Below are 22003 nucleotides of genomic sequence, written 5' to 3'. Positions count from 1 at the left end.
CAACCGGCGATCAGATTTCCTGCTCTGTATGCAAGAACATCGCTTCCACAGTGTTCCTGCACAAGTGACAGAGTTTTGCTCCTAGGACAGTGCAGGGCGTCCATTGTTACGGCGGACAAACGCGGCCTTGTTTCCCTCGTGCGCTTGTAACGTCTTGTACCGCCTCTGTGTTGCAGAAGCGAAGATGTGAGAATCAGCATCGCAAGAATATACAGACAGGTGTCTAATTAAAGGAAAAAAACTGAATAAATAAGCGGAGAAACATAAGGACGTGATGGCTCAGTGAAAAGTTCGACAGATCTCCATCACCATCATCAAAACACCAGTCGAGGATATATGTTTTGGAGGAATGATGTTCTTCCTTCTGATAGAGACTTAAATGAGAATTAAAGCTATTGTGGTGACTTAACGAGGCCTCATGTCGCTTTTCCCTTTGATTTGTCGCCCATCTGTTGGCGGAGCGATGCAAAATCGTAAAGGAGTGGACGACATCACAATAAGTCTAATGAGGGTGTGCATAACAACATGATCACCTGTTAGAGACGCACCGAAGATAAAAACAAGTGCACCTTGCCTCTCACCAAGTTAAGAAAAAAAAACATAAGGACTCAAAATAGCAGGGTGTCGTCTATCGCGGCTTCCATAAGGCACAATTTTCTCTCAATATATAATTTAGCTGTGGCTTACCTCTGCTGTTACATACTACATTTCCTCAGCAATTGTCCAAAGCTGAACCGCATGTTTCCAAACTAGATTTTAAATAGAAGCGGATCTGTTCTATCAGATGTGTGTGAGACTGAAAAACGAGGCTGAAACATTTTGTTTTGTTTTGTTTAGTATGTTTTAGAGCTGCAACAGAAAATGTATCCGTGTTTGCTTTAGATAATCAATTAATCATTGTCAAACCTTTGCTTTTTGTAGTATATTGATGTAATATATGGTAGTAAACTGAATATCTTTGGGTTTTGGTTGAATAAAACAAGCAGTATACACTGTTTGTTTGCATGCATCCCGGACCATCCCCCCAGTGTGGTTTGCCTGATTAGGCTCTCAGCGTGTGTTGAGTGCATTCACAGTTTTTAGCTGTCTAGTTGTCAATTGATCACAAGAGATGAATATTAATGCCACGTGAACAGGAACAAGACGTGTCTGTATCAAGGGCCTTGTCAAATTCAGCAGGAAGTGCCAAACTGACAGGCACACAAGATCCAACGTGATGTTGTGATTGCATTTCATGTGCTAGTATGACAAGCTGTTATTCTGCTGCTAGTGCATTATATGCAGTATCTCAAACTGAAGGAGTCATGAATGTGAGGACATTTTTTTTACTGAGGATTATCCAGAATTTGCCAATAAATTTAAAGTCAGTTTTAAAGTTTGAAGATGGCCATATAGTTCTGATTTTCCTTTGACTTTGACTATGTAAGTCTATGTTAATACCCCAAAAAGTGACTTAAGTAAACCTGTGTGTGTGTGTGTGTGTGTCTGTAGAGATATGAATATAGCCTTGAGGGACAGATCAGAATCAATAAAAAATAGTAGGATTGGGAAATGTAATACAGATGCAACAAAATACTCTTTCCAAAAAGAATATTGAGTCATCTGTACATGCAGCCAACCAGATTTTTATTTAATTATCAGCTCACAGGTCAAATAAAACCTCAGCGGACAGACAAAATGAAAAATATAAATGGGGGTGATTTTTGTTTTAGAGTCACTGTGTGCAGAGTTTACATCTGATGCTCATTGTTTCTGTTTCAAATCAAATTTCACTTCAATGTATCAGTATTTTTAAAGGAGATAGGTTTAAAGGGATTTTATTTGGATTTTATGCCATGCAGACAAATTTGGGGTGCTGAGAAAAGACGTAACTGAATGTAACGTATAACATAACAACAACATATTACTAAATATTCTTTAAAATTGAAAATAATGAGCTGAGTGTGTATTTTTGAGCAGAGTGTGAGCGTGTACGGCATCTGATCAGTACTGCGGTGTACTGCGGACCAGAACGTGGTGTGTACATATGTGACTTCCCGAAAACGGGACTTGATGCTTATTTTATCAAAGATCGGACCAATTAACGGCAGTAACGCCCGCGGCGCTGACCTGTTGCATCCTTTGTGACGGCAGAGCAGAGACCACCGAGAGTCTGAGGAGACTTGTTATAGAGCCGCCTCTGTCAGGCTGCTGCATCATCAGCAATAGATTTTCCTCAGGACAGCACAGGGACCTGAACTCACCCACACATACTGTACTTCCTCACACATATCACACACTCAGCTGCTGGTGACGGTCTACTCAATGTCACATAAGGTAACGTCTTTCCTTTTCTCCTCTTATGTGTGTGGAATGTGTGTGTGGCTTTTGAAAGTGATTGTTTGTTAGATTGTTATATAACCGCCAACAACAAAATTAATGCTTAGTCTAAAATTCCTTATTTGGCATCACAAAGGTGCTCTCGACAGACTGTGTGTGTAGCTGGCCGGTGAGCTTTTATTAAAGTTTTGCAGCCAATCCCCAAGTAGCACAATGGTAGGGAATGATGAATGCCCACAGCTAAAATCCAATAAGATGGATTTGGTGGGAACAGCAGCTCTCGCTAGCGCACTCACACACCATCTCTCTTCCTCTCACACGCCTTCTATCTCACTCTATCACACATACCCAGTCGCTCATCCACCAATCACCACCAAATCACTCATCTGTTGGTGGCAGATCAATGTTCTGTAATCAACAGGGGAGGCACATTGCTGGTCTTTAATAGAAAACCTCCTACCTGTGCAGCCTGTCTCACTGAGACCCCGCGTCTGAAGTGGACTCTCTGAAGCAGTCGGCCGCGATTAACAGAGACAGACGCGCAAGCTGTCTGCTGTTGTCTCCATCGTGCATGACTGTGTGCGGTGCGGAGAGATTGCAGCCTACTGTACAGACTGCTTTGAAGGCTTTGAGCATGAATGAAATAGGTCTGCGCTTAATTAAATTCAAGATTTGTATTTGGATTCCTGTGTTGCTGCCTGGCAGTGAGAGCGGCGACCTGTGCTGACTTACTGTACGTTTAAACATGTACCTCATTGTGTTTAAAGTTTAACTGGAAGAATTATGAAGCAGAAACGAATAAATGAAACCTCAGCCGCCCATTGTGGAATTTTTCTTGTACAATCGGCCCCTAAAACATATAATTGACACTAGCTTGTAAGGACTGCATACAATAGTTAACAGAGTAGACTTTAATATACAAAAAACCGACTTTGAGCTGTAATATAAAAAAAAAAAAGTTCTGGTGCCAGCCAAGAGTGAGTTTGTTAAGCAGGTGGATGCTGCAGTTGAAAAGGGTATTTTTGTTTTCTTTCTGAACAAGATGTGAACTCAGGGGGTAAAGCTGTATATCCACATAACAAAGAGTCTGATGGATCTATTGCAATCCCGAAAGCAAGCTCATAAATTAAACTGTCCATCATTCCGCACATCTAGTTACCTTGCTATCCAGACTGTCCAGTATGTTTTAACTCTCCTCTTCAGAAAAACAACAGCATTGTTTGATTGTTCAAATGATTTAACAACTTGTGTTGGAGTCCGGCCTCTGACATTTGTCACAGATTATACCCCTGTCTGTCCTTCCCTGCCTCTCTGCACTTTCAACTGTCAAACTAAGCCCCCCCCCCCAAACAAAAAAAAGATGAGAAAATGCTCAATTGAATGGCTTTTGTTAGCACACTGACAACCTATTTTGTCATTTATCACAACTGGTTTTCCTGTTATTTCCTGCCATCAGTACTTTCCCCAACACATCCCCCAACTTATTAACAGAAAATTACACATTTTGTAATCAATCTGTAAACATTAGTGCCCTGAGATTTCTGACAAAGTCAAGGCGTGTTGCGCCTGCAGTTATAGCATTAGTGCTGGCATTTAAATTCAGTGTGTCATCAATAATAATGTGTTTATACTTTGCGGTCAGTGGTTTTACCATTTACAAATTCAGGGGAGGAAATCAATGATCAATTTGTGTGTTTTCTTTGTCTTTTATTATGAGAACACCGGTTATGACAGTTGTTCTGCTCTTAGCATGGCTTCCACATGCTGTATATGGGTTAGGGTTAGGGTTAGGGTCAAGGTTAGGGTTAGGGTTAGGGTTAATCCATCCAATCATACATCCCAACATATACAGACATATCCTTGAAAACTGTTTTGTAAAAATCGGACATCAAGGGGAAGGGGGTGTTGTAGCTTTCGCGCAGCAATGGAGGGTCTTCCTTTGTGCTTCCAGGTGCTTTTAGACATCCTCAGTTGCTTCAATTACCATCAGCATTCCACAGAGATATCATAACTATGGGTCTCCAAGGTTGTCATAGCATTTGCTGTGCCACCTGCTCCTTTTTTCCCATAGGTAATGTGAGATTTTCTGCCACTTGTGAGATGCTGAATAACCCAAACAATAACCAAGTAAGGTCCCAGCTCCAATTTTTGCACTCATACTATAAATGAAAAGTTTGATACCATGTAAGAAGCAGAATAAAAATGGAGAAACACACACAGGGCATTAGTGTTCACCGCACCACATAGACTTGATGACAATGATGAGTTAAACTCTACTAGCCTTCTCATCCTATATTTTGAATGATTGGTGTCTCTGATTATGCCAGTGTCTGCTGTTTTGTTTGAGTGTCCAGCTGTTATTTTCATCAAGTAGTGCTCTCCAAAAGATGTGATCAGACACAGTGCTCAGTCATGGTGCACAATGTTCATATAAATTGCCCTCCCTCAGATAAAAATCCAGAGCTATTGCAAAATATGACAATTTATCTGAAAATTTGTTTTTCAGTTTTTTTCAAATGTCGTTTTTCGGCACAATTTAGCAATAATCTCTCAGACAGAAGAAAAAAACAGCTCGCATAGAAAACGGCAAGTAAAGTGCATGACAAGTGGTCTGTGTTGTGTCTGGATGAACGAAGCCTTAAGCTCAGGGCTGCCGTCCCAGCCGTGTCACTCACATAACATAGACATAGCACAGACACAAAGAGCTCCTTAAGCACTAGCCACAAGCTTGTCATCGGGGTGCCTGTGATTGATCACTTTGACACAGTTCAGCAGTGTGTCATTATCGTGAGAGGCCTCGGAAGTGTGGCTCTTAAAGATGAAATGTCATTCCTAATAAAATGTTACCGTGAGCTACCGTAGATCAGCTCGAGTTGGAGATTGACGCTCGGAGAAGATCTCAGAATTCGTATCATGCTACCGAGATTTCCTGCTTTTTCACCTTTAATTTTTTTATTCTTCCTGTCAGAATACTTACTCAAACATTTTCTTCATTCTTTCCTGAAAATTCAGACTCCTGTGAGAGATGGCTGGCATTTGTGTCGATCAGCCATGCACACACACGTTTTTTTTTCTCCCACGTTCACATATGTGCCACGGTGTCAATTAAACCTGAGGTCTGTTGTGCTCTAGCGGGCTGACTCTGTCTAATGGGTCTTCATGCGAATAGACTATCCGTAATAGAATTAATAATGAGACGCACTTGCGAAAAGGAATCAGATATCATCACCATCTCATACTCAGTGAATTCTGACCGAGCTCTCTCGCTTTCAGAAATAAAACATTAGAAACAAAACCGGACAAAAACCCCAAGCCTGGGCCATGAAACTTACAGTTCATGGTGCATTAAATTCCGATGACTGCCAATCCTGTCCAGCTTCCCAGTGATTAAAGCCGCTCGGGTATGTTTCAGTAGGGAAAAGGAAGTGTGGGTCCTGTAGAGTTACAATCCAGATCTATCAGCGGAGAGAGGAAGGGAGCTGACAAGGAGCAGAAGGGTTTATTAGAGCTCCTCTGTCTGCTCGCTGCCACACAAACAGAACCGAGACAAGAGAAGCTGTTCTGCTGTGGAGGAGAGATGAGTAGTCTTTCCAGCAACCTGAGAAGACATGCAAAAATAAAGCCATAAGTATAAGACATTTTCATAAAAATGTAAACGTAAATTTTACAACGCTGTACTCATGCCAAGTAGGAGTTTATTGAGTGATGTGTTTATTTTTTCCTGTAGCAGCGACAGCGTTTGCAATAAATGGAGGTTATGGGTCATTGTCATAAACAACAATAGTCGCCATGGCTGAATAGACAAAAACAAACAGCAGTAGCAACAGAAACTCAACACCATTAACAGAAAAATCCCAAGTAAAAACATACTGCAGTCACAGTACGTTAGCATACTAGCTGTGTTTACATGAAGTCTTTTATTTCACTGTAGAATAAGACTGATGTAAATAAAATCCGGCTCAGCTAAACACCTCAAACCAAGTCAGTCAGAAAGAAATGTAATTCACATCAAGTCCTCCAAACTAAATAACAGAATATGTCGTTTGCCACTCACTGCCTTCCAAGACGTGAATGTGAATATTTTCTGAGCTGCTGATTTCTGAAACGGTTACAAAAGATCGCTCCCTATATGAGTGTTTGCTAATCCACAGCTGCTATGGTTAAGTTTAGGCACAAAAACAGTCCATGGTTCACTGTTGGTTGGAAACAGAAGGTAAACAAAATCCTCCTCTTATGTCAAAGTCACACACACACACACACATACAAACCTCCCTGTGAGGTTTTCCAGCTCTTCATCGTCACGCTACTTCTGCCTTTGTCCTGACAGCTTAGGGGTGAGGATTCACTCAGCCACAACACGTCCTTGCGAGGTAAACGTGAACATACTGTAAGTTGTTTTAGGAATTTGAAGAAATTACTGATGCTGTTATTTTAGGACAGTTTTTTATTCTTAACCCTTAAACCTTTTGACAACTGTTCAACAGATGACAGTTTGATCAGATACATTTCTATTTTCAGTATATGATCTGACTGGTGTACAGACACACCACTAACCCTGCTCTCCCTGCTTCTAGTCTTTGTCTGAAGCTAGGCTACACATGTCCTTGACATACAGTATCTCTTTACCTGTTGTGCATCAGGGACTGAAGCTGATATCATTTTTTTCATCTGAGTCATGGTAAAGCCGCAAGTGTATGCCTCAAACTGTCAGTGTTTTTTTTGTAAAGTAAGTAGTGTCAAAAATCTGATGTGTGTACACGAGACAAGAGACTAAATGCACAACAGAAGTGTTTCTCCAGCAGCCTGCTACTGGTTTTATTTCACGACGGTATTTCAAAGATACTGCGATGTTTCTACTACAAACATCAAGTGTTTAGAGGATTCGGTGACATTATGGATGTTCTGAGCAGCAGGCAGGCTGTGAACAAAGTTGTTGTGGTCCCTCTCAGGAACTAGCAGAAGGAGTGATTACATCCTGAGGGCGTGTATGTGTGTGTGTGTGTGTCTATCTATGTGTGTGGGTTGACATTGTAGGTGTGTGTGCGTGTTACCGTGGGTGTTTATGACACACGTGTACCCTCCATTCAGTCCTGCTCACCGTCCGGGGTGAGTGATCAGGGCAGCCTGTGGGATTGAAGCCAGCCAGGTCTGCCCAAAACACCAGACTCTGCAGCAGGCTGAGGGCTCTTTTCATTGCCCCCCTGTCTGTTCCCGAGCATGGCTGCTGCTGATGGGATCATGGCTGTGGATCACTACTGCTAATAACACTCCACACCCCCTCCTCTCTCTAATTGGCAAGGGGCATCGCCTGCTTCACACTCACAAACACAGAACTTAATTGCCATGTCAACAGGCGACTTCCAATCAACTGTGATGATACGACTGATTCTTGATCCTCTTAGTTATCTTTTGAAAAGATTTTTATGGTCTGTGTTTGTTTTTCATAAATAACCATGATGCAATAATATGCCTACTGTATATTTATTCTCTAATATGAACATTAATCATTATTGTTACAGTCATGCAGACAGTACACACACACACACACAAACAGCAGCTGCAGCTTTACACACAGCCTGAGAGAGTTTTGTGTGTTTCCGCTATTCACACTGCAGCCACACATCCTGTATCTTTTTGGCTTTGCTCATCATATCAAGTGATACGTTTTGATCCAGACTCTCTTTGAAGTCGGATGTAATAAATTTGCTCATCAGTTACACAGTCTGGCTCGGCCTTCTGTGTGTGTTTTGTTTGGTGTCCGCTCCAGTTAATTAGAACAGAACGTGTCATGTCGTCCTTGAGATAGCAGCTAATAAGTGTGAGCTGTCTGAATCGCTTGTTCATAATGCCTGCTTTGCTCTTCTAGCAGAGAGGAACAGCATGCAGAATGGAAGGGTAATTCGGCACGTGTTGCAAATAATGCACAGCGGTGCTCCTGTTCTCCGGAGTTCATCTGTGATATCAAGAGGGTAGCTTCACAGAGACATCCTGGCAGGTAGAAATGAGTCAAATGCTTTTGTAGAGTTTTAAACCTCCCAAGCACAGTTGTGTTGATTTGTGAGCCAGTTTAGAATTCCTAGGATGGTTTGCGGTTTTAACTCCTTGATGTTTGAAGTGAAGAGATGGTCGTATGCCACTATCTTATCAGCTGTTATCAGCCCAGCCACTATTGCCTTGCTGTGTCTGTAAGTCATCACAGAGACATGTTTACAGCACTGAGCAGTCTAAAGATCTGACAACATGCTCGTTCCTGGAATAGGGCCAACCCACCTTGAATGGGTTACAGAGTGTCTCCAGCAAAATTAATTTGGAATTTCTAGAGATGCATGTGGAGTTTCAGGGCCAATAATGACAATGATGATTAACGACATTACACTTGCAAATTGCATAAATGTGAAGGACAATAAATGTACCGGTTTATTTTCCCACTGTCGATGAAATGTATGTAAACAAATAATTAGTAATGCAAGAAATGCAGTTTGTACCGTTCTCTTCTTTTTATTCTCTCTTAAAGGGTTGATAGACAGTGGTGGAATTAATTCAATTATCTGCCTGTGACATGATTATACTTACAGTGTTCATTCACAGGCACAAAAGAGCTGCACATCGCAGCTATTGTAATTACGTTATTGAGCATAATTATATTGGCAACAGAGAAAGTGCTTCCTTACTAATTTCACTTGTTACTCCGAACACTATTGTAAATGTTCAGTCTGTAGGAGAACAGATAAAGCATACAAATCCTCCGCAACCTACAAATATTTGGTGGTTTTATTTGATGAATTACTTAAAATGAATAATCAGTTTTAAAATCGAATAGTTGTCTTTGAAACAACCCAACATTTAATCAGCAAATTATTTCAGCATTAGTGGCTTAATGCGTATCGATTTGGGGTTTGTTCAAGTTGAAAGCTTCAGACATTCTGTCCTGGTAACTGAGAACTACTGTCTGACTCTTCACATTTTTCTCCTGGGTTGAAAACTAAAACATTGCTCACCTTTGCGGCCTGTCCTATACACATCTAACAAGTTCTTGTTTTTGAGCAGAGAACACAAGCAAAGAAGCCTGAATAAAAGCTCACATTGCCCCCCCCCCTACCCCACCCCAACCCTCCCTTTCCTTGGTGACCTTTGGCTCTCCAATTAACAACCTCTCCTCAGAGCATCGGGCGCCGCTCTTTTGTGGCTGTGTCAAGCCAGAAATGTGTTGGACAGACCTTTTTGTTTGAGCGGTTACTCATGTCTCAGCCTTTTTGTTCCCTAATAGCCCATCATCTGGGCACTGTCCCTCTGACCTCGCGCCTCTGACACATCACTCCGCAAGGAAAAAGGCCACAACTCCCAAGACTGGAAATGTACAAATCATATCAGTATGTTCTGAATACTGAATGCATGCATGGCCAACCTGTAAAGGGGGCCTCAAGGTAAAAACATATTGTGTTGCCACTATTAACCCACTATTAAACATAGGTTCAGGGTTTTTTTCATATATATGTGCAAATGTGTCTTTGTCACTGTGATAGTTCATACTCTGCATACTGGCCCTGAAGCTGTTCCCCCACAATGAGGTCCCTGGTGTTGTGCATAATGGTAGGGCTTAAATGGAGGCACTTAAATGGAACTGAACCATCATTAAGATTATCAGTTCTACCTGTGCGTTTCCTGCTATGACAAGTCAAAGTGTCTGCTGTGAAAAAGGTCTACTTTAAGGCCAAGGTAAAGCTCATTTTAACAGCTAATAATATAAACTAATATATATTAGTTGTTATGTTCAATGTCAGAATCAGAAAGCATCATATTTTACAAGCTGGTCATATGTTTTACATTTTATTTAAATTTCATAATCTGAAAGGTAAGCTACTATAGCTGTAAATGTAATGGACTAGAAAGCACAGTGTTTGTCTTTGAAATTGATTGATTGATTTATTGATTGGGACAGTGTGCAGTTTGAAACATTAAAGATGCATGGCACCGGAGTTAGCTTGAAGCTAATTTGCATCTGTAGTCCCAGACAAAAAACAGACAACAGCACAACAACAAACAATAAAAAGCAAAAAGCAAAAAAAACACATAGAACACACCATACAAAATACAAAACACAAAGCTACATACAGCACATCACATACACCCACAATGTCAATTAGAAATAATGTAAACTAAACTCACACAGCTGATTGGTAATATAGTGCAATAGAAGCATAATGTATCATAAAATGGGAATACTCAAGTCAGTTTATGCAGTTATTTTTTGATGGCAATTTAAATGCATCTATCTGTTAAAATATGTAGTTTGCCCTTGTTGATAGAATCACCGAAGTGTGAGCAGAGTGATGTCTGAGACGTCTATTCAACAGCTCACTTTGCACTGCCCTCAGTGAATGAATAGTGAAAGAACCTCCCAGCTGTGCACCGTGCGCTCTGCACTGCTCACCAAAATACCACACAGATGGGCACAGCAAAACTCAAGGTCAGGAAAATACCAGACTGTCTGAGTGCTGCATGCGCTGGTCACTGCTCCGCCATGAAAATGAATTTTCCCTTCTCACATTGTTTCATTGGAATATTTTTTTTTAGAGGCTGAAAAAGGGTAAAAGTATGCAGTTCTTCCTCAAGAAATAAACAAAGACACGGGAAATAGCAGACATGTTTTGTCTTGTTCCCCATCTTATAAATCATCTTGTGACATCTCTTGGACTCTCTGGTTGAACAAAAAGAAAAAAACAAAACAAAAGAGTTTATTTTTAAAAGAAGTTTGATCGAATATGTGGATTTAATATGGAAACATCAAATTAAGAAGAAGTTGGAAAAGAAAACAACTGATTAATCAGGAATTAATTGACAGATAAACTGAGAATAAAAATAATTTTATAGCTGCTACTGTATATGAAACATGATGTTTCTCAAAATCAGGACCACATTTATTATAAACCCCGCTGCTTTCTAATTAGATAATATTATATAGTAATTATAATTTGGCTTTTGAAATTCCGCACTCACAGCAATGCAGCACAACAATGTTTGATGCTCTACCTTTACATAGTGTTTTGAAAGCACTGTGGGATTAGTTTGCCTGTGAGGCCTGCTGCAGCCTGCTCTCTATAATACAGCTGAGCTCAGCCTGTATAGTTACACTCTAATATGAAACTGGTGGCCAAAATTGAACAGTCTCTTACTCCCCGCGCTTCTATGAACTAGTTAGGTGAGTTCAAATCAATATGGGCTCGAGGGCTCCCAGTTCGCTCAATGAAACAGTATCAGGTAGACACAGAGAGAAATGCAGTCGATAATACTGTATCGCATTATGGTTTCTGTGTGTGTGAATGAAGGTGTGAGACTGTGGTTGACAGTGCCAAGTGAAATCATAATAGAGTTTCTGAGGGCCAGACAGTGTGTTATTACAGACTGGGGATGTGGAAAGGTATAAAATGGCTAGTGTGTGTTTGAAGTGGGAGGTTGGCAAGGTTTGAATCTGTATTTATGTGTGTGTATGTGTGTGCGACTTCCCAGTGTGTCTCATGTAATTGTGTGTGTGTGTGTGTGTGCATGTAAGACAAGAGAGAGAGAGATGCAGGACCATGGCTGCCCTCAGCAGGGTCTGTCAATCAAAGCATGTAATAACACTGCAGTCTGATTCACCATTTATTGACCATTAGCTGCCATGTCTGTGGCCTCAACCTATTATCCTACAATCAAACTCTTCCCCAATCACTCCTGGTCATAATCATACAGTACTCTTCTCTCCATTGTTACAGTTACTACAATCGGCACATAATTGAGATCCTCTTTTACAAAAGGCCAACGTTTGTTTGGTCATGTGTTCAGTGCGGATTAGTTGAAGTTACAGTATATAGACCTCGGCGGTTTCAAACATCTGCTGAGACATTTTAAATACAGCTGTATCGGGGAGTTCCGTGGAACTGGACTATGCTATTTTGTCTGTTGAGGTTTGTTCTGTTTTTCTCTGGAAAAACACTAGCTGGTCAGAGCCGGAGTTTACAGTTTTGTAAACATTTTGTTCAGACTGAGTTATGCTGATATTTATTCCAACTGTTGAAATTTGTCATATTTCTGCAACAACAGAAACATTATTGTCTTGAATTATGTATGTGTTGTCATACGGGCTGTCATAATGTCTCCTTTTATTTATATGAAAGACAAAAAGAAGTGAAACGTAAAACAAAGGAGTGGGAGTGAGATGATGTATGATATATGTGAACGATATGATATTTACATTATATGACACATAGTTGACAGTGATACGTGTTGACTATGTGTCATCCCTTTTATGACTGGTTTGACTTTTCAAGTGGGGGGAATAATGTCAGTAGTTGGAGGGACCTTTACAGTAACACACAGCTGTAGTCTGTTGCTCTCTACCTGACTCAACACACCAGGCGAGCGAGTGAATTATGTAATTTGACGAAATGATCCAGTAATTCAAGGACACCACTTATTAATTTGATGGAACAAATTATTAATTATTGCGCAGAGATTATTAATTTGAGGACACAAATTGCTAATTTGTGTGCACAAATGAACAAACATTCGACCCCTGATGCCTAGCAGGCATGAAGAAACATATGAGTTGACAAAACAATCTCACCTCAAGGCCCATTTAGTAGCTGTTCTGGACCTTTTGGTCATATCTCATGATCTTCATCAGCAGATGGGGTCTGCTAGTTGTCATGGAGTTATAGATGCTCAAATTTCCATTTTTTCCGTGAACTTTAAGTATGTAACAGTATCTGTATCAGAGATCACTCCCTCATTCACACATTCACTACTCCCATATAATAGACACTCAATGCCTCACTATAATACTGTATCACTGTCGCATCGGTGTAATTTGTGCCTTTATAAAATGCAACACATTGCATTCTGTTAATATAATGAATATGTCATGGACACTATATTTTTAGTTTCCATTGTGGGAATTTTGAAAGGCTCCATACAGTGCATAAATGTCACACACAGAATTTCGAAATAGTGAAATAAAATAGTGGTATATAGGCTTTACACTCATGTGTTATTCTCAAATGAAACACAATGACAGTTGATGTTCTGACTTTAACTTACCACACCTTTCCTACAGGGACTGCAGATGGAAATGAAATCTGGTTCAATACTGCTCTTCTCCTTATGTCAGATTAATGCTTTTGTACACAGTCCCTGATGAATGAATGTAATAAACTAAACTAAACCAAACACGTCCGTTGCAAAATCATTTCCTGAAAAATAAAATTTCTGTAAAAATCGGAAAGTTTGTCCAGAAAGAAATGAAAAAATAATCTAGGAAGCCACAGAGACAGTCAGCTATCATGCCGAACCTTTTTATCCTTTTTGCATGTGCACATATACATCACCCCGAACAAGTGAACAAAATGTGCACACACATCATCCAGTGTCTTTTTCTCTCTCTGTCTCTGTGCTTAGCTGTCTCCTCTCACAAAACATCTCAGTTGACAGTCCCACAGCAATTTGAGTATATCAGATGCCACCTTCCCTCAGGCACCATAATGCCTTGATTCCACCAAAGCCTCTGATTTGATATCAGACATAATCCAGACAGCGCTACTGCCACCTCATCAGCCCTGTCAGTCAATGTTTCCCCCCAAACACACACATGCACATACACACACTGTTTTCGTAAGTCCGAGGTCAACCCGTCCTCATTCCTATAGAAAATCCCTTTCTCTGGTTGGGCCTGCCCTCTCAAGCATGAGTGAAGCGACTCAATAACAAGAGGTGCCTGCCGTGACCCTTCCGTCACCCTTCCTTTCCAAGAAGGGAAAGAAAAAGGATCTTCTATCTCACCCTGTAACCATCTTCATCGCACATTCCTCCGTTCTTCCCCCAAGTGTGTTGCCTACATATTCCGCCCCGTTCCCTCGGGACTCTCATGAGGCCCTCTTTGCCCCTGCCCACCCCCCACCCCCCCATTGCAGTGCAAGCATTAAAGAGATTGGTGGGGTTGAGCTATTGAGTTGAATTAGACATGGTCAATGTAGCCCTGGCTGGACCAAACCCCCCGAGGGCAAGAGTGAGAGAGCTTGAATAGGATGGGAATATGGTGGCAATATGCATCCGTGGCGTGGCTGTCGGCATTTATCACGATGTTGTAAAGTCGGTTTGATTTGTTGCTTTGATTAAAAAAAGACACAATACATGTAAACGCTCTCGTACTGTCCATGTTTTCATGAACTTCTTTAGGTGAGCGGAAACGATGGCGAGATAAAATGACAAGTGTGAAACGAGCTCTGCTGCGTTTAGTTTTGTTTAAAAACCTGCTTGATTTACACTCAGAAGTGAAGGCATCTATCTTGTGTTTAGTTCCTGGAGGAAACAGGTGTTATTTCCTTCTGTTGCAATTCATTTTTCGTGTGTGAGAGAATTCCTGTGAGCTCTTGGATGAGAGAGTATTGGTATTCCTGTGCCACAAAAGCTAATGATGAGTGTTGCGAGGATCACAGCAGGCTCTGTAGGAGTAACACATTTTTGAAGCACTTAAAGCTCTGGAGGGGCTTAACTTGAAATCCTGATAAAAGATGCTTAACAATGATGTCTAATCACTTCTAGCAAACCAAAGTAAAAGAGAAAACATTCCCCTGCCGGGAGCTTTGCAGCGAAAATGACCAATTCCATTTCTTATCTGCTATCTGTGATGCCAGTTTTTTTTCTAAAAGCAACAAACACTGATTTATTTCCCCCTGCTGGTCATACAGACTTCCTTCATCGTCCTGCTCCAAGATGGCATGAAATAGGCAGCTCTTTTATACAAGGCAGCAACTGCTTCCCAATGGGCCAGAAGCAATTTAATCAGTGTCGTAATAGATTCTGATGAGATTGGGCTCAGGGAGTTAGTATTGAGTTGTGATTAGAAGTACTCCCCTCGCAGGCTAAGTTGAAATGAAGAGGCAAACGGCCAGCGTAAGTGTGACTCTGAAAACTCCCGGTCTAGAGCAATGGCAGAAAGAAAGGAGGAGGCAGGACAGAGGATTGCACAGCAAATAAGGAGCGATAAGAAAAGGACGGGGTTAAAAGAGAGACAGCGAGAGGGTTTTTTACGGCTGGTAGGAGGAAGACCGACACACCTGCAGAGAGGCACTGCTGCCTGGGGGAAAGTGTTCTGACAATAGCAGGGATGCATTTTGAGCTCAGCTTCTTTCCCCTCAGCCTTTTTATTTAGTTGAAGGTGAACGGTAACATTTGGAGAAAAGGCCGTCAGGCTGAACTGGCTTCTAACGCCACAGTTTCAGCTAAATGAAAGAGGGAACTTGAGAGAAGAGATTCGTGTTTTTTTTGTGGAATGGTCAATTTCAAATCCAGAGGCCTGTTTCTTTATCAGCCAAGAGAATCTACTCCTTACTGCCCCAAAAACCTAATTTAGCCTTCCATCATGCCTCCTGCCAGCGATGCAAAAGTTTTAACCACCTTAGAAATCAGGGAAGTCAGTCATCCTGCCCACCGTAGCTAATACAGTACTATATATACAATGAGTACATACTTATATATAACCTGATTGTAACGCATACTGCCCACATTTGCCTGCTTCAAGCTTTTTGTTGTCCTTAGCACTTCACTTCCTCACACCGCGCTGCATCAGCGGGCAGTCCGCCATCCGGCTCCCCCCGGGACACTGTTGAGGTCTGTGCCGAATTACACTCAACCTGGTTCCTGCTGCTTGAGTACCAACTTGCCGCTCTGTTGCCATAGATACACGTTGGCATTGGCAGGGTCTTATGAGAGCCTGTGCTGAGGAAAGTTTCAGATTAACTGGCTGCCATCTGGATGAAGAGTGGAAATTATTTTTTATTTTTTTTTTAAGAACAGAGCTTACCTTGTTTATGAAGGGTTCCAAAATGATCAGAGCACCTACAAATTGTAGTCTTTTATTTATATGCCACTGGGAGAAAAAAACAGACATGTTGTTGCTGCAGCGTGGTGAAGCATCCTGGTAATTAATTCAGTGCACTTTCAAAGGAAAAGCACTGCCTATAGCTTTTCAGTGTTCAGATCTAATGTGTGTGTCTACTGTAAACACTGTACTGTAAATTGCACACAGTACACAACCAGAGGTGTGAAAGTACATTTATTCAAATAGTGTACAGTAAGTTGGTACTTTCCAGACTTACAGTATACTGCTCTGATTGGTCAGCTTTTCTGCTAATATGAAAACAACTTTTCTTGTCTCACACTCAACAAAGGAGAAAAAATGTGCAGCAGGTTGCAGAATTTTCTCAAACTGCTGACAAGCATGTCATTCGTCAGATGATGACTAGACTTGACCATGAATGAGGTTTTCACTTTATAGCGGCGATATGATGCATTGTTAGAGTTTAAACTCCCCAACAGTGAAATGCAGGAGTCAGGCTCAGCTCAACCTTGACCAGCTACAACACTCAAATGCATTTTCACCTGCTTTTACACTTAAATACTCTTCTCCAAACCAGTAAAATATTGTATCAAACATAAAAATCAAAATGACTTGATAAAACACTATCTTACCTTAACACACACGGAGCTTTACAACAGCCCTCAGGCCCTCATTACACTCCCCAGTGTGTAGTTAAGAGCCACCAGTGGAGCAAGTGTGAGTTTTTCAGTATGAATACTGTTGATAATAGTGCATTTTATAAGTAATACTTTCAAGTAAAATTTGAATGCAGGACTTTTACATGGAGTGTTTTTTTTTCTCATCGTGGTGGTGTTACTTTTACAAAGGAATTAAAAACGTCTTAATCCACCCCAAACAACTTAAGACCAATTTCACCGCTGTAAGGCAGTAAATCTCCCTCCTCACTGATCACAAAGGTATTGACAAAGAGACGTGCCTGGACATCTATTAGTCCAATCCACACAAGTACCCTGTAAGTCCTCCGCATACAGTGCACTTTTAATCACTGTATCCAGTAGGATGTCTGATTGACTGCATGACTGACTGACGGTCAAACAGTGGCTCAGTGAGTCTTTTTAAAAGCAAAGGTATAGATCCTCCTGGTTCCTCGCTGACAAACTGTTGTTAATCCAGAACACAGCGGGTTGGGAAATTGGATGGACTCTATCAGACCCCTTTGGAGAGGCCTTGAAGAGCCTGGTATAAACACAAACACACAAGTACGCACACACACAAAAGGAGTGGATGTTGGCACACAGCATGCGTCAGTTCTGCCCACTCGCTGTGACCCAATATGGAGTGTGACCAGCTGTCGATGGCTGGATTTTGCCTGTCTTCGGAGCTGAGACTCTGTGTTGTATGTGTGTGTGTGTGTGTGTGTGTGTGTGTGTGCATATATCAGGTTATGACTTCCTTCAGAATTTTTTGACATCCACACACTAACCTCATCCTGCTGCTGACAGTATGGCTCTCTCCGTGCGTGTCCATGCCAAGATAACTCGTCCACCAAAGTCTGAACTTACAGCAGAGTCCCGGGCATCTGTCATGATCTCCTGCCATGCCTGCTCTCAGTCCAGCTTTTAGACTAATGAAAGGATTTGTAGAGTCAGCCTTTGACTTTCAGGACTCAGTGATTTAATGTGAATTAAGTACCTGCCAAACCTGCTTCTGCAGAAGATAGGAGTAAAGAAATGAGGGTGTCTTACAGGGCAAAATGCATACCCTGTGAGCATAATGTTCTTGGTTTGATTTCAATCAGGGACATTTATGTATGTCATCCCTCAGTTTCTCTCTCATGTTTCCTCTCACTCTCTGCTGTCGGCTAACAAAAGTGAAAATGTCAGAAAAAGTAGAAAAAGAGAGTCTGCTGTATGACAATAAATACCCAGATATATTTTTATACCATAGTAGCTCTTGCTTCAATATGTCTGGGTAGATTGTACTGCAATGGCAATACTGGATTTACTGCACTTTTTTGCATCAATGTGATGAAGTACCTTCAGGATTTAAGTGATGAATACAATGGATTAGCCAAAAGAACTGAATGTAGGGACTAGGGAACGTAAGATTTTAGAAAGATAACCTGGCACTCAGTCAACGCAAAGCTTAAAAAGTAATTGGTAATGACTTCAAATCAAATATGAAACAGGAGATGCTAAAATTGGGAACATGTGGTCCCATCTTTTCGATTTAATTAAAAGCAACAACAGGAGCTGTTCTGCTTCACTTTGGTTGAAGCGGGTAACAGCGTGCTCATTAAATCATCAAAAAAAACCAAGAAGTAAGTCACTAAAAATAAAACTAGAGTGAAACATGACTTCTAAACCTGAAAGAAAGGTTGAATATTATTAAAAACATGCATAGTGGCTACCACAAAGCGTTTCATTCTGTCAGAATTTATTTGTAAGAAATTCAATGTCGTTAACATCAGTTAAGCAACTGTGCAGAGATTCCACCTTAATCACTGCCTATATAGCAACAGGTGTCAGGTCTTCTCAATAATGTGACTTGGAGGTGACTACAATGAAAAACTAAATTGGTCCCTGAGGGACACAACATGTAATAAAGTCAAATATGAAGAGAACTAGTCTAATGTGATCTCTGAGGTTCCCACCTACAGCCTCAGTAAGGATACCACCATCTACTGTGTCAAAATGCTGGACTCCTCATGCCAAACACCACTACCACAGATCACTCACCCTCATCCACTTTAAAGTGCAGTTTCAGTTCTGTAAAACTGAAACGGCACTGATCTTTTTGAAAGTGCCTTCAAAAATTGATTTATAAAAAACCCTCCGGTATCACTTTGTAGTGCAACCAGAGAAAACTCAGCTTGACGTTTGAGTGTCATGTGAGCTCAGAGACCACACTGTAATGTGATCTCGCCAAGGTTTTGGTAACAGGTAACTGGACCTAAGTGCATGCAGCAGGAAATGGCAGTTAGGGCTAAAAGGCAGTTTACTTGGTTGTTAGGCAGTGTTACAGGCTCCAAATGGGATATAAGTCCAGCCAAACTACTCCCAGGTAACTGCATTGGATCAAAAACTAATGATGAGGGAGAATCAGAGAATATTTTTCAAAGAACCTAAAGAGCAAAAGGTGAGCAGGTAGCAGGTCATATGGGTGGTCAAGTGCAGGAACGGGAGGTTAAGGTTGCCAGTGGCACAGGTGCTGTATCACTGTCTCCAGAACAGTGGATCTCATTCCAACTCCTGGAAGACTTAAAGCGCTGCAGCATCTCTTCTCTGACTATACCTTATAAGCTCACTCATGTGTGTTCAGTCAATCAAGACCTGGGAGACAAAAACCCTTGATTAACTTAAAACAAAGACAGTAATTTAACTAATTAAATTTGGGTAGAGAAGGAAGAGATTGTAAATATGTAGTACTGGAGGTTTGCCAGGAGTAGGACTGAGAAACACTGGAAACAATGACAGGGTATACATAGAGAGTAAGGAGGGATGTCCAGGCAGCAGTGCGAGACCATGCAGGTGTCACAAAGGCGTGATCCATTTTTGAGAGTCTTGTCTCGATGGCACACTCCAATCTTCATGCTTGCTCTGTACAACAACAAAGAACACTTTGAAAATCAGACATCTGCCTGGCAGGAGTGGCATGAAGTGGCCTGTGTGTGGCCTGTAGAGGAGTCTGGATGGCAAACTTAAGAAAAACATGTACATAGCTGAAACTTTTTAGACATTATCAGACGTTAAGCAATAGCAAACCCTTGGATCTGATACTGAAACTGAACTTTCTGGAACATATTTTATTGTCTCACCTGTATCTATAGCAACGCACTGACATCAGCGCGGCCCCCTTATGTTTTTTTTAACAGTGTTATTTTCGGTCTGAATGTGACCTACCAGTGAACCCTACAACTTGAGACGCTTCCAGCTCAGCTGAATCAAGTCTAGGCCCACTGTACGAGTATATTGAATACTTCCACCTGTTTCATCAACAGTATGTGTTGGCAGTAGCTGTGGGCCTGTTGACTCCACTGTATTGTAATGACAAACATGGGCACTGTGCATTTGCTTAATTAGTTACCAGCTGTAGTGAGAGGGATAATTGATTGCAGGGCAATATGCTTGATTTGCAACTCAACCAAGCTAATAATTTGTTATTGATTGAAGCATTAGTGAGGAAAACACTACAGAGAGATGTAACCCAGCCAAAGTGGTGCAGAAAGTTGATGCTCTCAGTTTTTAATCTACTTTAATGATATTACACCTCGCTAACCTAACATCATAAGGAGTGCAGGGCGGGAGATGATGAACTGCTGGTTTCAGCTTAGCAATGTAGACTCATATGTTATGACTGGAGGAGATTACATTTACTCAAGACCCATGAGAGTGTCTGTATGTGTGTTTTGTGTAAGAACATCTCAGTGTGTGTGTCTCTGGCTGGATCAGCTCGCATAGTACTTGATAATACGGAAGTAACAGATTGACTGGAAATCAGCAATGTATTTATATGCATCATAGTAAAAATGTATTTTCAATGTACATGGATCAAAAAATAGTAGTTGCAACATTTTTTCCAGCATGGCTTTAAGAGGCTCAGATGTTAAGTGAATTCTTTTCTGCTTCATCGACTTGTGGAAACTTCTGGCTCATTGAACAGTCCGCTATTGCAGTCAATTTTCCAATTTTAATCAGCCATTAAATTAACTTCCAAAGTTTAATTGCACATTTTAAATAATTATCTTGAGGTTAGAGGTTAGGCACTTCTTCGAGATGGCTCACTGCTGGAGCCCAGGAGTTTTTGGAGCAGTTTTTCCCACTCAGTGTCCTTCACATCCTCCATGTCTCTCTTTCATTTTCTTTCTCTTTGTATTTTAGTTTACTCAGCTTTAGATCTCGTCTCTCTAGCCCCTCCTTTGGTTACTGAACATCCATGCTTTTATCCCATGGTTCTTGTTTCCTTTTTACCAAAATTTCATACCTTTGCATTAATGTTTCATTCTCTTTTTGTTCTTCTACGCTGGATTTAGAGCTGAGATGAATTGAAAGTTTGAGAGAGGAAATGATTTTGAAGTGACTCAAGGAGAGCTCCTTTTCTTTGAAGCCTGACGTAAACATGTTGCACTGAGGTGTTGAAGTTGTTGTTCTCCTCTGTCTCTTTTTTTTTTTTTACAGCTGTATTCCAGAGGCCCACCTTGGCAGTTAGAGGAGAGGTCATCACCATGACAGCATCCTTGCAGGACTCCATTCTCCTCTTCCTGCTCCTCTTCCTCCTGACTGTTTTCACACAGAGCTCTGCGGTCCAGACGACCCCAACCCCGTCGTTGTTTGACCCGCTGACCCAACCAGAGTGCACCAAGAAAGAACATCCAAAAGTCTCCATCCAAGGTCAGACATTGTCCACAACCACCTTATTTATATAAATATCTGATAATGTTACACTTACTATGTTTACATGAACACAACAAACCTAGTGTCTGGGAAAATGAAGGTTATGTCAGTACATAACCGTAGCTGTGTTGTTTATCACGCTTAATGTTACTGTTTGTTATCCCAGAACATCTTGTTAAGTTGAATATCGCCCCGATTTTGGCTGTTTTTTCATGTTTTGTTTGCTGCCACAGAACAGTAATAAAGCAAAAATCAAAACTCACAAACTGAGATTACAGTCAGTCAGTGTTTTGCTCTTTATACTTGGTGCAGCAGCTGACATACAGAATAGACCTGATACATCACGATTAGGGCCAGAGAATTCAGCCGCACTGAACTTTCAAATCCAAGCAGACAGGAATAAGCTAATTTTAAGAAGATTAGAGAGTCAGTATGG

General features: G+C 41.1%; 1 protein-coding gene across 6 annotated transcripts in view; it reads left to right on the top strand.

Annotated features, from left to right (window-relative positions):
- The window catches only part of sema5ba (sema domain, seven thrombospondin repeats (type 1 and type 1-like), transmembrane domain (TM) and short cytoplasmic domain, (semaphorin) 5Ba), a 171274-nt gene that overhangs the window by 47935 nt on the left and 101336 nt on the right, over positions 1–22003 (top strand). For all 6 annotated transcript variants that reach the window (XM_044366136.1, XM_044366140.1, XM_044366138.1 and 3 more), the window contains exon 3: positions 21352–21564. In XM_044366136.1, the coding sequence (XP_044222071.1) occupies positions 21399–21564 (166 nt within the window). In that variant the 5' untranslated portion in view covers positions 21352–21398. The remainder of the gene's footprint in view (positions 1–21351; positions 21565–22003) is intronic.

Source organism: Thunnus albacares, chromosome 11, assembly GCF_914725855.1.
Source record: "Thunnus albacares chromosome 11, fThuAlb1.1, whole genome shotgun sequence".
Classification (NCBI taxonomy): Eukaryota; Metazoa; Chordata; class Actinopteri; order Scombriformes; family Scombridae; genus Thunnus; species Thunnus albacares.
The sequence above is the reverse complement of the archived record's forward strand: the minus strand, read 5'-3'. Positions and strand labels throughout refer to the sequence as shown.